This window comes from Myotis brandtii, unplaced genomic scaffold (genome assembly GCF_000412655.1).
Source record: "Myotis brandtii unplaced genomic scaffold, ASM41265v1 scaffold191, whole genome shotgun sequence".
Taxonomy (NCBI): domain Eukaryota; kingdom Metazoa; phylum Chordata; class Mammalia; order Chiroptera; family Vespertilionidae; genus Myotis; species Myotis brandtii.
Genome location: NW_005357115.1, coordinates 146,512 through 168,029, shown reverse-complemented (window position 1 = coordinate 168,029; position 21,518 = coordinate 146,512). Strand labels below are relative to the sequence as shown.

Below are 21,518 nucleotides of genomic sequence, written 5' to 3'. Positions count from 1 at the left end.
TCCTGGCTGCCCCAGACCAGCTCCCGACGCCAGAGCGGCGGCGGCGGCCGGGCTCCGGGATTTTGGACGAGCCTTTTCCTTCTCTTTTCATCACTTTGCCGTGTCCCCGTCTCCAGGGGGTGAGGACATGGTGTCTAGAGAACGGGAGCCCCCACCCCAGTTTCCTGACGCTGTTTTATAAGTTTTTGTGCAAGTTGCAGCGTTGCTCCGAGTTGTTCACCCCCCCGGGGAGGTTTTTCTTAAGATGAAACCCAGAGGAGTGCAACTGTGTCTTGGAGCAATAAAAACAGCCCACGCCACTCGGTTGCCTGTTGGATATTCTGTTTGAAGTCATCGCAGTCAGAAGCGTGGGCCCCGCCGGCTGCAGGCACGACTAGACACCGAGCGGCAGGCGTGTGTGCGACTTGCAGACTTTTCCACGCACAGATTGACGGCTTGGACGGAGCTGTCTCTCGGCCACACCCATCCCCACAGGAAATCGGGCTATCGGTGTCATCTTTGATTAGGAAGGATAAGTTACACCCTGCACCACTACTTTGTACGAGCCAGCCTGGATGAGCTCTGACTCTAAGATGTCGCAAATGAAACAGAAACTTTTCAATGCCTTGGTTTGTGCCTCGAAAAATGTTACTACTGCGTTACTCTTACACGTGCTGAATGCTGACGTCCTTCCTTTTACAGTTTTAGCGACTGGTTTTGCTTCGATCTAACTTGCCGACTTCTGATGCAGTGAGGGCGGGCCATTATCTGTGGATCTGCTGCTAAAGGCATCCATAAGATACCCTACCCAGGTCTCGCCAGTTTTCCTTTATAACGGAACCTTTTCCTACTCCCCTGTTAGGATCTGGATTGAGAGCAAGCATGGCAATTCAGACAAAAAAAGAAGTGACACCCGTTTTGATAAAAGTATTTAAAACATGTCCCAGAAGCCTTCATGTTGCTAGGTTTTGCTTCGGTAGGTAATATAGATGTGGTAAGTCTGTCTGATCAGATGAGCTTGGGATATTTGGAAAGCCAGTTTCCACCCGAGGCTCAATCATTTGGTATATAGATAGCATTTAACTTTTTAGGTGATTCAAATTCAGGAATGTTGACCGGTTTATATCTTGAAACTAATTTTTTAGGCATCCCAGGTAGTGAGTCTTTTAAATATGCAGATTTTACTAGCTTTCAGTTTCATCAGGTGACCTCTTTAAAATAGAAATTTCTCTCTCACTGGATTGTTTTTCATGTAAACACTGCCGCGCTCAAAAAAAAAAAAAGCTTAATCAAGTTTTGGGGCATTAAATTTTAAAAATTATAGAAGTATTGAAAAAAACACATATTCATTTAAATGAATAGTGGTCATTTAAATGCACTTTCTTGAGGGGCTTTATTCTTATTTTTAAAAGGACATTTAAAGTTGGTGTAAACATCATGTTGGAGTTAATTGCTCTTTTTTAAAAGAGTGCTTTTACAGCACTTGAAATATGGGGAAATTATTTGCTAATACAAGTTTTAATTTGGTTTAATAATAGTCATACTTATGATCCACAATTTTCTGTACTGATAATACTTTGAGTCTCTCCCATTATGTAATTCAAATTGAACTTGTGTGTGTGCCTCTTTGGAGCAATTATCTCATTAGTGGGGAAAAAAATTTTTTGAGGTAATGTACTTGGGAGATGTTTGAATTTTAATTTCAGTATAGAAAAAAGTTTTCTCCACTCACATGTTTAGTTTATAGTGCAGGATGTGAGAAATGGTTCATTGGTTATCAGCCAATCCGATTTCTCAGATACGACTGATGTAAGGATTGGTGATGAAGCCCAACACAGATTCATTCAACATTGCCAGACTGGCAGTCTGTAATCTTACTACTGGATAAACATTTCAGTGCCTGAGCAGAGGGCAGACCTGTTGAGCTCTCTTTCTATGTTGTCTCTGACAGTGGAAAAACTGAGAGTGAAATACCCCTGCTTTGGATAAGCAGACTTTTAGCAGCAACAATGTAGTCAAATGTGAGCTCTTAGGAGAAAAAGTATATTAATCTAAGGTAATAGTTATATTTTTTAAAATACATAAATAGGTTTAAGGATTGCTACAAACTATTCTTTAAAAAAAAAAAAACCAACCACAGAGTTATTTGAATTTTTTAATAATACAATATGCAGTTGAAAGCAACATCAGTATTACTAAGCAAAGTCAAGCCTGGATTACGGCAAAACATAGACATTGACTTCAGGACATTGGTCAGTATTGCTTTGAAAAAGGCCGCATGCTTTTTTACATGCTGAAAAAATACACATATCAACAGGAGAATAAAAGACCCCCTATTCATCAGCATTCCTGGCACACAAAACTAAATTGAATCAGGAAAACCCATTACTCGTAGAAAGTCATGGTAAATATTATGCTAATCTGAATAGAAAAAAAACATTTTACCTTTTCACTTTAGCCTTTACTAAGTACAAAAAGAACACTGACTAAACTAAATAATGAACTTCCTTTTGAAGTATTTGTTTTGTCTTCCTGGAATCCTCTTTGCTTCACTCTGCTTCCCTGACTCCTACTTATCCTTAGATCTCAACTTTAATACCACTTCCTTAAAGGCACACCTTGCCTGAGACCCCAGTTGAAATTAGGTCCTCTTAGTATTATACTCTGTCGTATCACTTGTTATAATCTGTAGTTACCTTGCTATTCATGTGAATGTTTGTGTAATGTATATGGCCCACATCATACTGTAACCTTCAAAAAGAGCAGTAGTCATGTCTGCTTTGGTCACCTCAGTGTCTCATAACGGTCTGGCAAATAATGGGCACTCAGTAAATATTTGTTGAGTGAAAATGCTGCTGTTAGAGCTTCTTCTAATTAGATGCATTGCTAAGAGATAGGTGGGAGGTGAGGAAGAGGGAGAGAAAGGTAGATCAACTTGTAATGTTACCATCAAGTAACCCTCAGTTAAAACCCCCTAAACTCCAGGGCCGTTGTTTTACTTGTCTCTAATAATAGGGTAGGTTGAGCTCAAGATATCTTATCTTTGTATTCCCTTCAACAAAGCTGACAGATTATATGACCTTATTTGAATGGGATATGTGACAGAAAGCTCCCCAAAAGCATATTCCAGATGTTTCAAATAAGCGTATTAGAAATGCTTGCCAATTCATAGATGTTAGAAACCAATATACCTAATTGATGGAAAATTTATGTGTACTATTGTCTCAGTTTTCTCATTGAAGCATAAAGGCAAAATAAATTAGAGCTTTTAGATTTCTCGTATATTTAGTTTTAATATTTTGTACCCTACATCTAGTTGCATCTTACAAAGCAAATCAGAGTTCCATAAAACAAAACAGGGAGAGGAAAAACAGATGGGATGAGTGGGCAGAAGCTAATATGACAGCTCACTTAATTTCTTCTATTTGTGTTCATGCTGAAAGTTTTAAAAATATTTTTTTGTTTATAAGTGTAACATTTATGTAGTTTATTAATAGTTATCAATAATTCTGATAAATCAGTAGATTGTATTACTAGACAGTTACTTTTATTTGGCTAGTTTTAACAGGTGTAATAAAATGAAAATTTAGTGGAAGACATCTATTAAAATTAAATTATTATTGAACATAGCAATATCTTGTATTTTGTAATATTTAACCTGCACATTATTCATAGATATTTCTACTACTTTTTTTAATGACAGATCAGCTTTTTAAAATTCACACTCGAGTCAGGTATATTTAAGGAGCTCATTGCCTCATGAGAAAACCTGTTCCATTTTTGTGGTGTTGGAGGTGGGATGAAATAGTAGAAGGAACAAGGGTTTTGGGGTCAGGGAAACTTTTGTTTGAAACCCAGTCCCATCACTTATTAGCTGGGTAGTTTTGGACAAGCAACTACTCAAGCTCTAATTCCTTTTCTATAAAATAGAATTAAATAAATCTCCTAGAGTTATTGCAAAGGTTTAATAAAGTATCGTATCTCAATTGCATTATTTAGCATAAAGTAGGAGCTTAGTTATTTCCTTCATCTAAATATTGTAGGTACTTAGCTAAGTTTTCACAACAACCTGTGAGGTAAATAAGTAGTGCTGTTATTTTCATTTTACTTCTACCCTCTGCAGTGATGCTGAATAAAACCTATTATTTTCTTAACACCTTTTCAAATATTTGAAGACCATTATTCTGTTTGGTTTTGTTAAGCATATTTTGTCACATGACATTGTTTTCACCATTATCTTATTTTAAAAAATCAATACAGCTCAAAAATGTGGACTGTAGAAATGAATACACTAGTAAAGTAGGCTGACTGGCAACCAGCATACAGATTGATTCAGATGTATTCTCAGTGTCCTGGGGGTTTAAGTTTGCAGTTCTTTTAGTCACCCATTATATTAGCAGCCCTGTTAGACTCTTGGGTTTATAACTCCTCTTATGAACAGTTTCTAAGAAGCATTTCTCCATTTCTATACTGCACATGTAACTTTTTGAAACTAAATGCAAAGCTTTACACACATCCTTGTTACGTTTCACTTTAATTTTACTTTATTTTTCCCAGATTGTAGAATCTTAGAGTTTTGGAGAAATGTTCCTTGTTCTCTTTGAGAAATAGTATGTTTTACGAAACTTAGGTCCGAATGCCCTCCCCATCTCTTAATAGCCATGGTGGGCAAGTTGCTTTATCTGCTTGTGCTTCAGTTTTCTCACCTGCAGAAATGATGTTTGCCCTGTCAGATTCCAAATATAGGAACAAGGAAAGATTTCCAAGGCCCTTCCTAAAGACTTCTAAGTTGATAGAGCAGCAAGCTTATCCAAATCACACTCAGGCAACATATATACAAAAGTCACTTGGAAAACCATCTTGAGTACTGTTTTGGCCAGAATACACTATTTTTTTTTTCTTCTGGTTTTGCCAGTTGTGTGATCTTGGGTGAGTACTCTAATCTCTAAGCCTCTGTTTTCTCAACCATAAAATGGGTTGTCGGGCCCTAACTGGTTTGGCTCAGTGGATAGAGTGTCGGCCTGCGAATTGAAAGGTCCCAGGTTCGATTCCTGTCAAGGGCATGTACCGTGGTTGCGGGCACATCCCCAGTGGGGGGTGTACAGGAGGCAGCTGATCGATGTTTCTGACTCTCTGTCCCTCTCTCTTCCTCTCTGTAAAAAATCAACAAAATATATTTAAAAAAGAAATAAATAAAATAAAATGGGTTGTTGGAAGGATTATATGAGGTAATACATATAAAGTGCTTAGAAAAGTGTCTGACAGATAGAGCTCAATAACCGTGAGCTATTATTAGAAATCTAGAAATCATTCTTTTCCAAGATCTAAGTGCAGTTGATTTGACATTATTTGTTCTGTTTGAATTCATGCTGATATCCAGTGATCATTATATTCAAAACCATTCTTAGGTATTCAAAAACCATTTCATATATAACCTATTCTCAGCTTTGACTAAGGCTTAATATTAAATTTATTTGTCTGTAATTTCTGAAATCTGCTTCCCACTCCTGCCAGCCCGCAAGACTTGATGCAACTCTGACCCATCTCCAGGCCATGATTAGTTCTCTCTTTCTGAGCTCTTTCTCCAAGATTATACCAGCTTTGTGATTATACTTGTTTATTGCTTTAGCAGTATGGAATGGATTGCATCTGGACCTGAAGATTTACACTCACATTAAGTTGTTTTAGTCTCTATTATTCACCAGGCTCAGGTTTCAGTTCTCAATGTTCTTCTGCAACCGTAGTTGGAAAACTGAGAGAAGATAAACAAAATACAAGTTGAGCAATTCTGCCTTCTCTACGTACTCTCTCAACCTTAACAACATCCTCTCTGAGCAGAGATTCTCTCAGTTCCTTGTTCTCTTTGAGAAATAGTATATTTTACCAAACTTGGGTCCGAATTCTGCCCCCCCCCCCACCTCTTAATAGCCATGGTGGGCATATTGCTTTATCTGCTTGTGCTTTAGTTTTCTCACCTGCAGAAATTATGTTTGCCCTAACAAATTCCAAAGAGATATTGTGAGATAAAGTATGTGAAATACTTGTAGGATTAAGTGCTGTACAGTATAAGGTGGGATAATAATCATTTATTTGAATGTAGCTATAAAACCTTTTGTTATCTTTAGGCATTTTTTCCCCAAGCCTTCGTGTATGTTTTTTAGTTTTCCCATTTCTAGAACTATATCTGTATGGTTTTGCTATTCTGTTATGTTCATCCTATTTTTTTTAGCCCCATTAACTTCTCTCCAGAGAGTCATTCTGCAAACCCACTGGATACTTCCCTCTTTTTTATTATTGGAATTGTTTACAGATATTTAAATGGAATTTAGAAAGATCCATCTCTTGTGAGCCATTTCACTTAGCCATTGGTTTGGTGTGGGGTTATACCTTCTTTTTATGTTTTGAACTGTCCTCTTAAAAAAGTGTGATACATATGTAATGGTGCCTAGTTCTCTTCTTTACTTTTAGAAGTCTTTTATGATGAGATCACTTTCTGCTGAATTCCCCATCATAAGTATGTTTTTCACATTACTTGTTGGCCATATAACTTGTATAGTATATCTCCACCAGCTTTTTTAGACTTCTGAAAGAAATCTGTCAACAAAGCAACTAAACAATTATATTTTGTCAGAATTAGCCTTTTGTTGTTGTTAATCCATACCAGAGGATATTTTCCCATTACTTTTTAGAGAGAGTAGAAGGGAGGGGGAGAGACAGAGAGAAACATTGATGTGAGAGAGACACATGGATTGGTTGCCTCCCACACATACCCTGACCAGGGCTAGGGATCAAGCTTGCAACTTAGGTTCATGCCCTTGACCAGAATCGAACCCGGGACCCTTCAGCCTGCAGGCCAATGCTCTATTCACTGAGCCAACCCAGCTCGAGCCAGAATTAGACTTTAATATAAGAAAGAATACTCTCAATTTGTCTGTGTCAGGACAATTATATATCTTTTATATGGCTGAGTAGAACATATTTTATTATTTTATTTCTATGACAATATGACTTTTACTTTTCTTTTTTGTCCCTTCTGCTGTTCTCTGTTCCCTCTGTCATAACTCAGTTGTGTATTTGTGGAATAAAAGTGTTTGATTTCAAATTTCAGGATTTCATTAAGAGTGCTGGGTTATTATTATTATTATTATTTGAAGCAGGAGGCTTTCCCTGAAGTGAAATAAATGGCTCTGATAACTAGAAAAAAAATGGCCACCCATTAGGAGTTATTGGTGAATTATAAACATACAATCAAAAATTCTCATTTGAAAAATTATAGGTATTCTTGCATTTTTAAAATGTCAAATGAGTATAAAATATTAAAAGTTTTTTAAAAATTCCTTTCAGGCTGACTACATCTCAGAAAGAATCAACTTTTCTCGATGGACCCATTCATCAAATGAAATATACCTGAACTATTTTAAAAAGCTTTGTACTTCATAATGGAAATATTTACCCCCCCTAAAAATGAAAATGAGGTCATTTGAGAAGGTGATTTAAGGAGTGAACATTTGAGAAAGTATCCCCTCAAATCAGTGAACCAATGGATAAGTACTGAATTAATCAATCTGAAACACCTTTGTATAAACGGGGAAGTTTTTATCTTGACAGAAAAATAAGTTCTATTCAGAATGTATTTTCTGAAATTTAGAGAGACAAGAGTAAACTTAAAGGAAAATAAATGAAGATGTTTAGAAAGTAAGCAGTCAACTCTTTTCTGATGAGGATATTAAGGGAAGTAGCGACCTTTTGTGCATTTAACTCACAGTTGTAGAACTTGCAGCCATCACTATGAGTAGCTTAAAAGAGGAAATAAAGAAGTTTTCAACTAAATCTAAAAGTACAGACATTTTTTTTCCTGCTGAGATTTTAAAAGCTTCTTCATAACCATTGAAAAAGAATTAACAACTATTTTAAAAGATTAAAGAAAGGCAGATGTCTGCAAACAATTCCCCTCCATCAGCCCAGAAGTCTGTGTTACCTGCAACTCTTCCTGCTGTGCTTCCAACTCCTTCTTCATGTTCAAGTCCAAAGACAGGACTTTCTGCCCGGCTCTCTAATGGAAGCTTCAGTGCACCGTCACTCACCAACTCCAGAGGCTCAGTGCATACAATTTCATTTCTACTGCAAATTGGCCTTACACGGGAGAGTGTTACCATCGAAGCTCAGGAACTATCTTTATCTGCTGTCAAGGATCTTGTGTGCTCCATTGTTTATCAAAAGGTACTGTGCATGCTTTTTATGTCAATAGTTTTTCTAAGTAATATTGTTTCTAATGCTTTCTTGGGAATTATATATGCAACAATGAATTAACACAGATGGATGAATTAATTGTTTATATCCTAATTCTGAGCATTGTTGGAAGAGTTTGAATAGACTATATATATAAAAGGCTAAGCGACCGTCCGTCCAACCAACCAACTGTCTGATCGGCTGGTAGGTATGACGTGCACTGATCACCAGGGGGCAGACGCTCAACGCAGGAGCTGCTGAGCGATAGCAACTTGGCAGAGTGCCCTCTCACACTCCGGGACCCCTTGGGGGATGTCAGCCCAATCCCCACAGGCCAGGCCGAGGGGCCCCAGCTGCCAGAGGGACCCCGCTCATTCTACAGATGCCCTTTGAGCCGAGGCCCAGCCGCAGGTGTGGCCAGCCAGGGAGGGACCGTGGGAGGTTGGCTCCAGGGCATGTCCAGCCTGTCTTGCCAAGTCCCATCCCACCAGCCGCCTTCTGATTAATTTTGTTTCAATGTGCACAAATCTGTGCACTGGGCCACTAGTGAGTCTATAAAGTCTGAAATTTCAGAGTCTAACAACTGGAGCCTGTATCCCAACTTTAAAATACTGCTTATTCAGTTGTCCTTTTAAGAGCAGGAAAATCAGCATAAAGTCAAGAGAATTTAAGAAATCTCATTTGATTTCATAGAAACCAATAGGTAGAGAGCACAAGGTATCAAGGTGTCTTACACAGCTGCACTGAGTCTAAGGTCCATCCCTTGGTCTTCCTAGGTGCTCTCTTTTTTATACTCTTTCTTCCCTTTAGATCCTGATTTCACCTAAACTGCCATTTAATATGAGTAGATCATATTCTTTTTTTAAAAATATATTTTATTGATTTTTTACAGAAAGGAAGGGAGGGGTAGAGAGTTAGAAACATCGATGAGAGAGAAACATCGATCAGCTGCCTCCTGCACACCCCCCACTGGAGATGTGCCCGCAACCCAGGTACATGCCCTTGACCGGAATCGAACCCGGGACCCTTCAGTCCGCAGGCCGACACTCCATCCACTGAGCCAAACCAGTTAGGGCGATCATATTCTTTTTGTCTTTTAAAAACCAAGTACATGAGTTGGAATATGTGACAGAATACATGAAAATTTGAAAGTTGAGGGTAGTTTTGTTTCTCATTCACTGATCCCCTGCCCTATATCATGCCATGTTTTAAGGAACTGTAGCTAAGTGCCGTAATTATTTTGATTTGATGGATGGCTGGTATGTTCTCTATCTTCTATATTTATAAAAGCCCAGCGACCGGAATGGCGGAACAACTAGAATGACCAGTTGGCTATGACACGCACTGCGGCAGCCAACCAGCCTGATCCGGGCCCCAATCGACCCCCATTCTCCTCCCCCAGGCTGGCCCCACCCCCATCAGCCCTCAACACCCCAATCAAGGGTGGGGATGGCCGGCCAACTGCCTGCAGCCCTCCCCCCGGCCAGCCACAGCCCCTTTCCCCCACCGGCCCGGCCCGATGGGCCCCCATCAGGATGGGGCGTCTGGACCCCACCCATGCACGAATTTGTGCACCGGGCCTCTAGTTTTATAGAACTATATGTAGATGGGTAGCGTAAATTGGTTACATTTTATTTTTAATGAACCAAGCATATGTTTCACCTTTTTTTCAAACAAATCAGTATACTTTATGTTTCAAAATCATATCAGTGAGGTTAATATATATGGATTCAGGTTCTTCATCTTACTGTTTTTGTTTCAATTCCTTATGCTGTATATAGTTTGTCATTATCTTCTGATGTAGAAGTAATTAACAGTCCAAAAAATATTATGTGGGTTGTGAAAATGACCTATGCCTCCTGTGTTTAATAGCAACTTTTCTATTTCAGTATAGCCCACTTGTTTTATGGATCTGTAAAACCATCTCCTTTCTTTAAGTATCTTTGCTTTAGTTTCCCTTTCATTAAATGTTACAGGGCTTGTTCATAAATATTTTTGCAACTAGGTTGTACTTTTTACTTTAAAGGTAAGATTTTAACTTGAATAATTTGGTTTTATTTGAGCTCATAGAAACTCATAACCAATGCATTGATGGAGTCTGTATTATTCAGTTTTAAATCTTCGGAAATTTCATTTATTTCTTATATTTATATAGAAGTATACTGATTTTATACAGGATTATTTTAGAATTAATGTTACTTCATCATTAATGTAGATGTGAGAAGTAGGTCAGATGGAGTAAACTCATGGGAAACTAGATTAAAAATCATAATCCAGGAAAAATTAGAGTGATACCAAGGAAATAAACAGGATATAGCTCACAAAAAAATAATTCAAGGTAAACTTTATACATATTAAAATAGAACAATTGGTTATGGTTATAGCCAGCATAATATGAATATTATAGTGAACTTGAATTTGAACCAATATTATAGTCATATGGGGATGTGTTTGGCAAAAAATATATAGCATACATATGACATAAACATACTACACATTCCTTTTAGACATGTGCTAGAATGCTGCTTGTTTAAGTGAAAAAGATATTGAGCTTAAAACTAGGTCCATTATGAATATGGATGGATACAGTTAAACGAGGATTGTATAAATAAATAAATAAATAAATAAATAAATATTAGATTCCTTTATTTTCATGTTGGCTTATAAAACAAATTTAACAACAAACAGGATCTCTGCCTTCTAGGAGTTTATACGCTAAAAGGAGTGCTTTTTATGCTGATAAAAGCCAAAGAACTAGTGGACCTGGCAGTCAGGAGAACCAAGAAAGCAAGCCAGTGTGAACAGCAAGTAGAGCTGGGATTGAGCCAAGCAGAAACTGGCTGATCAGATCTCTGCTGGGGGCTAATACCAGAGAGTCATATTACAAATGAGCAAATCAGGATCGAGGGAATAGGCCAAAAGCCCTGCCTGTTTTATAGTGTTTATTCATGCATGGATTCCCAATGTCAAAATTACATGAGCGTTTAAATCTGTATTATTTTTTGTTACTGGTGTGTGTTAAAACACACACACACACACACACACACACACACACACACACACACACACACAAACTAGAATAATCCGAAAAAAGAAGTAGTAGTGTTTTAGACTCTGAGACAGACTCAGGTGATGATATTGATTCTGCCATTTTCTTGTTTTTTGAATATAGACCCTTTTCAAGTCACTTAACTTTTGATCCTGATCTGTAGGATCATAATATTTACCTCCATTTAAAAATTATGGTGATTAAATGTAAAGCCCTTGATAAAGTGTCTGGCACATAATTAGTGCCCCTAAGTAGTAATAGTCATGATTTTTTTAAGTCTCTTTAAATCTGGAAACACCATTGGTCCTGTGGTGGTCTTAAAATTTTAGTAAATACCAAAGCGAATATAGCATTCCTCCAACATGCTGGCATTGCTTTACTCTTGCCTTTTGATTTTAGTGTTTAGCATATGACAAACTATAAAAAATAGAGCTTGTGTTCATTTTATTAGAGAACTGAGATTGTTTTAGGAATTTCGAAGAAATTAAATGGAATTGTCTATAACAAGTGCTTTGCACAATACCTAATGCATAATAACTATGCTCAGCATTGGCCCGTGTAACGCAGTTGGTTGGATCGTCATCCCATACACCAAAGGTGGTGGGTTCAATTCCTGGTCAGGGCACACACCTAGGTTTGCAGGTTTGATTCCCGGTCAGGACTCGTGCGTTCGGGAGGCAAGTGATCGATGTTTCTCTCTCTTTCTCTCTTTTTTTTTTTTCTCTCTCTCTAAAGTCAATTAAAAAAACACACACCTAACATCAATGAATGTTAGTTCCCCACCTTCTTGCTTTCATATTGCCAAAGGGATGTACCTCTAAGATGCTACTGCTACTGCATTAATTTGTTGAATGAGCATAGTAATTGTAATTGGGGTGAGAAAGGAAATTCTTTAAGCTATAACAGTGTTTACTGAAAATGAAATAATTCTAACTAAAGTTGACTGACTGTTTTTAGCTGATTTAAACATTTTTTAGTTTTGACTATTTACATGACATTAGACCTGAAGACTTTGCTTATGATTCCTTATTAACAAGTGTTTTTGGCCTGTTCTTTGACTGAATACATTGTCTCTGCAGGCACCAGTTGGTGGTAATTTTCAGGTCCTGCCAAAGTAGAGCAAAAAACCCAGCTGTATCTTTTGTTTTCTGGAAACCAGTTGTCATTACGGGTTGTTTTCCTGTCTCATTTTTTCTACAACAGCTGGGTTGTAAAAGCTAGGCATCATCCTACTCTTCATCCTAGTCCTTTTTGTCTTAGCAAATAGTGTTAGGCAACCATAACTAATCTGGAGGCTCGAACTGGAAGAAGTGTGTGGTGTTTTTTAAAAAAATTCTGCTGGATATTCAGGTTAAGACCTTGGCTAGGATAAAAAGTTCCAGATAGTTTGAATTAAAGTAATCAGAACTAATAAAAACAAGGAAGAAGGAAAATGAAAAAAGATTGTTCTGGTTTGTGTCAAAGAGAAATAGCAAATGTTAAATGAAGTGCTCCTCTGGTATGTCATACCCAGAAAATTCTGGGTTGGAGATTAATGATGAAAGTTCAGAATAAACTCAGTTATGTTGAGTAATCTTCTCACTGACTCATCTAGACTCTAGGGCCTTCTATCGGTATTTAGAAACAGAATCATTTAAATTATTCTTTAATACTTTCCTAAAAATGGTGTTAAATTATTTGTCCCTGGGAAATATAGTAGTGTTAAATTAGTTAACTTTGCTCAGTAGTCAACAACCTTTTCAGTAAGTGCCTGTGAAATACTAGGTTCTAGGTGTTAGGAGTTCAGTAAGGAACATGAAAAAAGAATGCCCTTGCCCTTGTGTAGCTTATTACTATGATGTAGTTATTAGAAAGATGTCCTGTGAAGATTTATTTGACATCAAATTTAAAAATGATTTTAGTGTTCAACTTCTAAAATTAAATGAATGTAAAGAAATCTGTGGTGCTGAGAATGTTCTATATTTTGATCTAGGTAGTGGTAATGGGTGTGTGTGTGTGTGTGTGTGTGTGCATGTGTATATAGTAGTCTATCTTCTAATTAAGATTAGTGCACTTATTCATTATACTTCAGTTAGAATTTTTAAAAAAACTTAAACTAAAATGTACACTAAAACTCTTCAAGGTTTCCCATTGTACTTAGAATAAAACCCATGCTCCTTTTTAAAAGGTGTATAGTGGGAAGTTATTTGTTCAGATAAATGTTAAATTTTGAAGCTCCTTTGTTAACATGCAAAAATTGTATTTGACCACATAGAATTAAAAACTTGAAAACTTCCTGCCTCATTACCATTTTTCTGACAAAAGTTTCATGGCATGAACTTTAAACTGTTCACATAAAGAACTCTCAACATATAGTTGCTTGAATAAATTTTATTTGCAAGTATTGGAACCTTTTACTTATAATAAATGTAAATGCATACCATAAAAAGTAACTTCTCTGAAATGGTTATTAAAAGATAAGATCTGTTTTTTATTCTTGAAGCCATCTTTAATGTAAAAGCAAAGAAAGAGTTTGAAGTGGGCAAAGAGAGCTGATAAGAGGTGGGAATTTGATAACAATATGATGAAATTCTATTAATTTTCCAAATGGACTAGGAAAAGACTTCATTTTGCACAGTCAGGAGGAGTTGTTGGCACAGTCTGTAGAAAGCAAATCTAGGAAAGCCTGGGGGAATTTGGAAAGAGGCTAAATTAAAGGCCTATTTTGCTTCTACCCTGATGGCTTTTGCTGTTTCTTTCATTTCCTCTTTCTTTTAATCAAAGCTGAGGTAAGCTAGGGAAGGAAATATGGGCATGTCTAGTTTTCAGAAGGTTGTCAACTTCCTTCCACATTTTCCAGTCTCTCTATACTCTTATTCCCTACAGTAGTGTTTCTTAACTTTAGCACTGTGGACATTTTGGGTCAGTTTTGTTTTGTGGGCTGTCTTGTGCATTGTAGGCTGTTTAGCAGCATCTCTGGCCTTTATCCATTGGCTGCTAGACCTCAGGTTGTAATAACCAAAAGTGTCTCAAGACATGGCCACATATCTTCTGGGGGGGTTGGTGGGGGGGTAATATTACCCCAATTGAGAACTGCCCTAGGGAAATAAACTAAATACAGCAATCCTCACTTAACGTTGTTGATAGGTTCTGTGACTTTATTCTTTTTAAAATTCTCACCTAAGGATATGTTTTGGAATTTTTGTTTTGTTTTGCATTTTTTAAATTTAAATGCTTTATTGTTTAAAGTATTACATATGTCTCCTTTTTCCCCCATTGACCTCTCCTCGGCCGTTCCCACCCCCCAGCACATGCCCTCACCCCCCTACAGTCTGTGTCCATGGGATATGCTTATACGCATGCGTACAAGTCTTTTGGTTGATCGCTTACACCCGCCCCCACCCCCGCGTTCCCTCTGAGGTTAGATGGTCTGTTGGTTGCTTCTGCAGCTCTGGATCTACTTTTGTTCGTCAGTTATGTTGTTCATGTTATTCCACAAATGAGTGAGATCATGTGATATTTATTTTTCTCCAACTGGCTTATTTCGCTTAGCATGATGCTCTCCAGGTCCATCCATGCTGTTGCAAATGGTAAGAATTCCTTCTTTTTTTACCACAGCATAGTATTCCATTGTGTAGATGTACCACAGCTTTCTAATCCACTCACCTATTGATGGGCACTTAGGCTGTTTCCAAATCTTAGCTATGGTGAATTGTGCTGCTATGAACATAGGGGTGCATAAATCCTTTCTGATTGGTGTTTCTGATTTCTTGGGATATATTCCTAGAAGTGGGATCACTGGGTCAAATGGGAATTCCATTTTTAGTTTTTTGAGGAATCTCCATACTGTTTTCCACAGTGGTTGCACCAGTCTGCATTCCCACCAGCAGTGCACAAGGGTTCCTTTTTCTCCACATCCTCCCCAGCACTTGTCGTTTGTTGATTTGTTGATGATAGCCATTCTGACAGGTGTGAGATGGTACCTCATTGTCGTTTTGATTTGCATCTCTCAGATATTAGTGACTTAGAGCATGTTTTCATATGTCTTTTGGCCTCTGTATGTCCTCTTTCGAAAAGTGTCTATTTAGGTCCTTTGCCTATTTTTTGATTGGATTGTTTATCTTCCTTTTGTTAAGTTGTATGAGTTTCCTGTAAAGTTTGGAGATTAAACGCTTATCGGAAATAACATTGGCAAATATGTTCTCCCATGCAGTGGGCTTTCTTGTTGTTTTGTTGATGGTTTCTTTTGCTGTGCAGAAGCTTTTTATTTTGATGTAGTCCCATTTGTTTACTTTCTCCTTAGTTTCCATTGTCCTAGGAGCTGTATTGGTAAAGATATTGCTACGGCATGTCTGATATTTTGCTGCCTATGGATCCTTCTAAGATTTTTATAGTTTCCCATCTTATGTTTAAGTCCTTTATCCATTTTGAGTTTATTTTTGTGTATGGTGTAAGTTGGTAGTCTAGTTTCATTTTTTTTGCATGTATCTGTCCAATTTTCCCCAACACCATTTATTGAAGAGACTTTCTTGACTCCATTGTATGCTCTTGCCAAATATTAATTGAGCATAATGGTTTAGGTCAGTTTCTGGGTTTCTTCTTTTGTTCCATTGGTCTATATGTCTGTTCTTGTGCCAGTACCAGGCAGTTTTGAGAACAATGGCTTTGTAATATAGCTTGATATCTGGTATCGTGATCCCTCCAACTTTGTTCTTCTTTCTCAAGGTTGCTGCGGCTATTCAGGGTCTTTTTATATTCCAGATGAATTTTTGGAGTTCTAGGTCTGTGAAATATGCCATTGGTATTTTAATGGGGAGTGCATTGAATCTATAGATTGCTTTGGGTAGGGTGGACATTTTAATGATGTTGATTCTACCAATCCATGAACATGGGATATTCTTCCATTTGTTTATATCTTCCTCTATCTCTTTTTTCAATGTCCTATAGTTTTCCGAGTATAGGACTTTTACCTCCTTAGTTGAGTTTATTCCTAGGTATCTTACTTTTTTTGTTGCAATAGTAAATGGGATTGCTTTTTTTGTTTCTCTTTCTGTGAGTTCATTATTGGTGTATTAAAAAGCCATAGATTTCTGGGTGTTAATTTTGTATCCTGCTACATTGCCAAATTCATTTATTAAGTCTACTGAGGATATGTTTTATAGATTTTTGTTTGAGAAAGAGAGAGAAAGAGAGGAACATTGATGTGAGAGAGACACATCAATCGGTTGCCTTCCATACGCAGCCTGACAAGGGATTGAACCCCCGCCCCCCCCAACCTAGGTATATGCCCTGACTGGGAATTGAACCCATAACCCTTTATGCACGCCTTTTGGTGCACGTGACTGCACTCCAACCAACTGAGCCACTTACCTTCTCCCAGTTAACTTTGTACTTGCACTTTCACTTTTTCTCCATGGAAACCCTGTTTCTCTTTTTGTTATGATTCTACTTAAATATCACTATTAAAGTGGTATTCCACCTTCCCAATTAAAGTTCTTTACCCCGTCTTTTAGAAATTTGTTCATTTTTCATGTTTAACATTTCCCTTATCATGTTGTATGTTTGTGTTTATTTTAGTCTTCCTATTAGTACATTGTAAGTTTCTGGAAGACAAGGACTATTTTGTCTGTATAAACCACAGGTCCATGTGCAAAATGAGAATTTTTAAAATGAGTTTTATTCATACAAATATTTTTAGAGATTTTATTTTTATAATGATGGAATGTGGAATCCTTTCTTTTTTGAAAATACATTTTTATTGATGTTAGAGAGGAAGGGAGATGGATGGAGAGATAGAAACATCAATGAGATAGAAACATCATTGATCGGTTCCTTCCTGCATGCTCCACATTGGGGATCGTGCCCTGATCGGGAATCAAACTGTGACCTCCGGGTTCATAGGTCGACGCTCAGCTACTGAGCTATACCGGCTGGGCTGGAATCCTTTCTTACTAATGCTTGAGAATTGTCGCAACCAAGTTACAGGGATGTTTTATACTCCATTAGATGGTGTAGAACTTAATAATAAAAACTTAATAAAATTTTAATTTTAAAATCATTTAATGAAAATTTTTTTTATTCTCTTTTTATTCTTTTCCATTGAAAATTTTTATAGTGTTAGATATATGTTTAAAGCATATTATGGAGTTTTATAAATATTAATGGTAAGACAAATAATTGGAAGAATAATTAGTGCTATAAAAATTGTAATTCTGTATTTTCCATTGTTTACCCAGGTTTTAAAAAATACAAATAAACTCTTCAGTTCCTAATTAAGTCATTGTTTTCAAATTTTTAAAATTTAACTTATTCAAAAATTTGACACCTTTTTTGGAAATATATACAAGAATTTTTAATGGGAAAATTAAGGTTAGAAACTAAGATGAAGCTAGGTTGGTATCTCTACCTAAAACACATACCATAGAATCCAACCTAGCTTGATGCTAGAAGTGGGCCACAGACTTGGCTTTGCTTTTGCTATGGGCAAAGTAAACAAAACATGATTAGTTACATGATCAAATTGTTCATATTATAAAACCAACCAGAGGAATTTCTTTTATTGGTCCTCACAAAGAAAAACTGTCATATCAAGTAGATGAACCGTATTCTCAGCAACATCCCTGCACTGAGTGCAGTGATAGTGGAACACATTTCAGGCCATTCAGTGCAGGCCAGTGGCATACTATGTAGCTTACTAAAGAATATTTTATGAGCCAAAATGAGAGCATACAATTGTAAGATTAACTGAAGAAATTTGAAATATCTAGAGCAGCATTTCCCAAGGCAAATGGTCTCTTTTTTTTAATTGAATTAAAATTTAAACACAGTTATTTTGTAAAATAAGCACTTAAAATTTTCTCTTAAATAATTTTACTACCTACAAAAACATTTTAGAACACATACTTTTATATTTTAGTCCTTGGTTTACTAAACCCCAAAGTATCAAAGCACTGTAGTCAAAAAATGTAGATGCATTGAAATAATATGCTTAGGGCAAATATAAACAGATCTGTAAGTCTCCTGCTATGACCAAAAGTTGTTTTGTTTTTAAAGATACCATAATGAATCATGTATTTGTAATTACAGTGAATAGATGAAAGAAAATAATGGGTAAATGCTAGAGTCTATATATACATATAGAAAAAATACTGGATTTTTGGAACTTTGTGACTGTGTTTGGGAATTGTTGACCTACCAGCACTATTCAATTTACTACGATGATGGAAGTGTTCTATATCTGCACTGTTCAAAATGGTAGCCAGTAGCTAAGGTGGCTATTGGGCACATGAAGTGTGGCTAGAGTGACTGAGGAACTAAATTTCTAATTTTATTGATTTTAATTAAATTTAAGTAACTGCATGTGGCTAGTATCCAACCATCGAGGAAGTTCATTTCTAGAGTGCAAGAAAGACTGCTTATGTTTCTGGCTATCTAAGATAGAATAGCAATAGTTCAAACTTATATTCTCCATCAGTAACTGAATGAAGAAATCCTGTATTTCTAAGAGACGTGTGTTTTAAGATAATCAGTAATTATATTTGTTTACTTTTCTATTTTGAACTTGAAAGTTAACCAGGATGCTTAAGTACATGATCAGTCTTGTAGATGTTAGTAGAATTGTTAGCAAATAGATAGTGTTAGGCTAAAAACTACATTTAACCCTTTGCGGTCCAATTTTATTTTTGGAATTCAAACAGTCTGGTCCAAATTAATTGACGGGATTGAATGTTGAACCGGTTTGCGGTGTCGACCTCAGCCTCGACATTGGACCTGCTCCTAGTGCCTGGTCTGTCGAGTCAGCCTCCACGTTGGACCTGCTACTAGCGCCTGGTCTGTCGAGTCAGCCTCGACGTTGGACCGAAAAGGGTTAAAATTCTTTCATAAGATTGAGACATTTACTTATAAAAGCAGATAGCTATGTGTATACTGATATAAGACTATTTTCCTGCAGTTTCCAGAGTGTGGATTCTTTGGCATGTATGACAAAATTCTTCTCTTTCGCCATGACCTGAACTCAGAAAATATTTTGCAGCTGATTACCTCAGCAGATGAAATACATGAAGGAGACCTAGTAGAAGTTGTTCTTTCAGGTAAGTAAATAGCTTCTTTTATTTTGTTTTCCCTCCCCCTTTTTTCTCCAACTAAATGCTATGTTCCATTATACTTTGTCTTTGTATTATAGTTGCTTATTTCTTTCAGTAATGATTACCACATAATTTTTACTTTCAGAAAGATTGTATCACAGATGAGAAACTAGGAAAATAAGCCCTGAATTACTTGAGTGTTACTAAGCTAAGGGGATTATCATTGAACTAGAAGAGAAATATACTCTTCTTTGAGCCAAAGAAACAAAGTAATTACACTAAAATTCTGTTCCCCTTTTCCCATTTTTGTAAAGAGTATAAAAGAAAAGAATTGGGGTTCAGAAAAGAAAATAAGAAAAATAAGAGAAGTAATGAAGATGTGGAAGAGGCAACTGCAATGCTGGGTGTTTCCATGATTTAAATAATGCTCCTTTCCTTGTTCTCAGTGGACATTTTCCCTCTTTCATCCATCTCTCCTTTCCCTCTTTCACCCATTCTTGCCATTCATTGTTTCTTAGCTCCTGCGTTTTCAGATCTCATCCAATAACAGATGGGCAGGATTGTTAGTGAGGAGTGTAAAGGAACAAAGAATGCATATGGTAGGCTTGCAAAACTCCTTGTTTGGCAGGGACTGAGGGAGGGAGAGAGGAAAAGCATGAGAGGAAGAGATAGAGAAGGAAGGGAAGGAAAGAAAGGAAAGCCAGCCAAGAGTCCAGAGTCCTGTCACCAGTTTTTCCTCTTTTCAAGCTCATTTTTGCAGCCTGTTTTCGAGAGATCCTCTCTGAGCATCACCTTTCCTTATTAGTCCCTGATCCTTCCAGTTCATCTAGTACCTACATTTATCATTCATCTGCTATACCACAACCCCAGTCATCTGTATACTTCTTAGTCCTTGTCTTCCTCTTCACTTTGGGGGAGCTTTATTCCCTGTCCTCCCTGGAGGTCATGTTCACATCCAGTCCTTCTTTGTTACAGACCCTTCATCAGGCCACTGTGGATACTAATGACTTGCAGGTGTAGGTGAGATGATGTCTACTGGCAGATGTGTCTACTGTTCATTTGCTTATAGAGGGGAAAGGAGACTCTTTGTTAACCACTTAGGACTATGGAGAACAGACAAGGAGCATATCCTGAGAACTTAAGTTAGTACTGAGTACATTTCTCACAGGAACATTGCTATAAATTGAGGTCAGGTTCCACAAATTTATTTATTTATTTGTTTGGTTGGTTGGTTTTATTTTAGCATTCTATTTCTCGGTGTATTATAAGTTAGACTTTTTAATTGGCTAAAATAGACCGAACAACAACTTAAAATCCAGTCTTATCACTTTGAGAAAAGGCTTTTGGCGGTCAAAATATCTACCTATAGGACCTGCTTTTGGAGTTGAAATTAGTTGAAGCTGATGAACTTCCTAAAATAGAGTTTAAAAAACCACAATATTAAATGCTAAAAATACTTTATTTTTATGGTCAGATGAAACTTTCAGAGAAAAAATTATTCTATACTTCATCATAAATGAACATGACCAACATTCCTAAGCTCATAGCAAGTATAAGTATAATAAGGTTTATTTAATATTTTTCTTTTTTCAAAAGCTTTGGCCACAGTAGAAGACTTCCAGATTCGTCCACATACTCTCTATGTACATTCTTACAAAGCTCCTACTTTTTGTGATTATTGTGGTGAGATGCTCTGGGGACTGGTACGTCAGGGTCTGAAATGTGAAGGTATGTGTTCTAAATGTTGTATCATTTGAAATAGGATTTCACATTTGCATTCTCTAATCATCAAGGAAAAAATAAGATCATTAGTTGGTGACTGGGTAGTAACCCAGGTTTAGAATTGGAGAGATCTAGACTTTGGTCTTTCCTTTGCCACTTACTAGGTCATATTCTTGGGCAACTTAATAAACCTCTCAGGATCATTTCTCTGTCTGTAAAATGTATTCTACTCCACTGGTTTCATGAAGAGTGAATAGTTAAATGAGGGAATATGGGTAAAATTCTTGGCACTAAGTAGTGGCTAAATGATATTAACTTCTTTATTCTCTTCTTAAAACATTAATGTTTTACATGCAACAACAAAGTTGTTATAAATTAGAATTGCTAGGGAATAGGATGAGGTGCAGATTTCTGTTTAAAAAACTCTAAGGCAGTGGTTCTCAACCTTGGCTGCACATTAGAATCACCTGGGAATC

General features: G+C 36.9%; 3 protein-coding genes across 6 annotated transcripts in view; 2 read left to right on the top strand and 1 right to left on the bottom strand.

Moving 5' to 3' along the window:
- Nucleotides 1–496, bottom strand: part of QPCT (glutaminyl-peptide cyclotransferase) — a 39,826-nt gene extending 39,330 nt beyond the window's left edge. Inside the window, exon 1 of the mRNA XM_014538491.1 lies at nt 425–496. Coding sequence (XP_014393977.1) covers nt 425–496 — 72 coding nt within the window. The remainder of the gene's footprint in view (nt 1–424) is intronic.
- The window catches only part of LOC102242739 (interferon-induced, double-stranded RNA-activated protein kinase), a 274,887-nt gene that overhangs the window by 111,964 nt on the left and 141,405 nt on the right, over nt 1–21,518 (top strand). The gene's annotated exons all lie outside the window — the stretch shown is intronic.
- Nucleotides 1–21,518, top strand: part of PRKD3 (protein kinase D3) — a 61,488-nt gene that overhangs the window by 2,307 nt on the left and 37,663 nt on the right. The window contains exons 1-4 of one of the 3 annotated variants that reach the window (XM_005864716.2): nt 80–955; nt 7,324–8,199; nt 19,188–19,326; nt 20,917–21,048. In XM_005864716.2, coding sequence (XP_005864778.1) covers nt 7,912–8,199; nt 19,188–19,326; nt 20,917–21,048 — 559 coding nt within the window. In that variant the 5' untranslated portion in view covers nt 80–955; nt 7,324–7,911. Of the gene's footprint in view, nt 1–79; nt 956–7,323; nt 8,200–19,187; nt 19,327–19,833; nt 19,920–20,916; nt 21,049–21,518 lie in introns of those variants that run through there. The other 2 variants (XM_005864714.2, XM_014538417.1) reach the window with 2 other exon arrangements.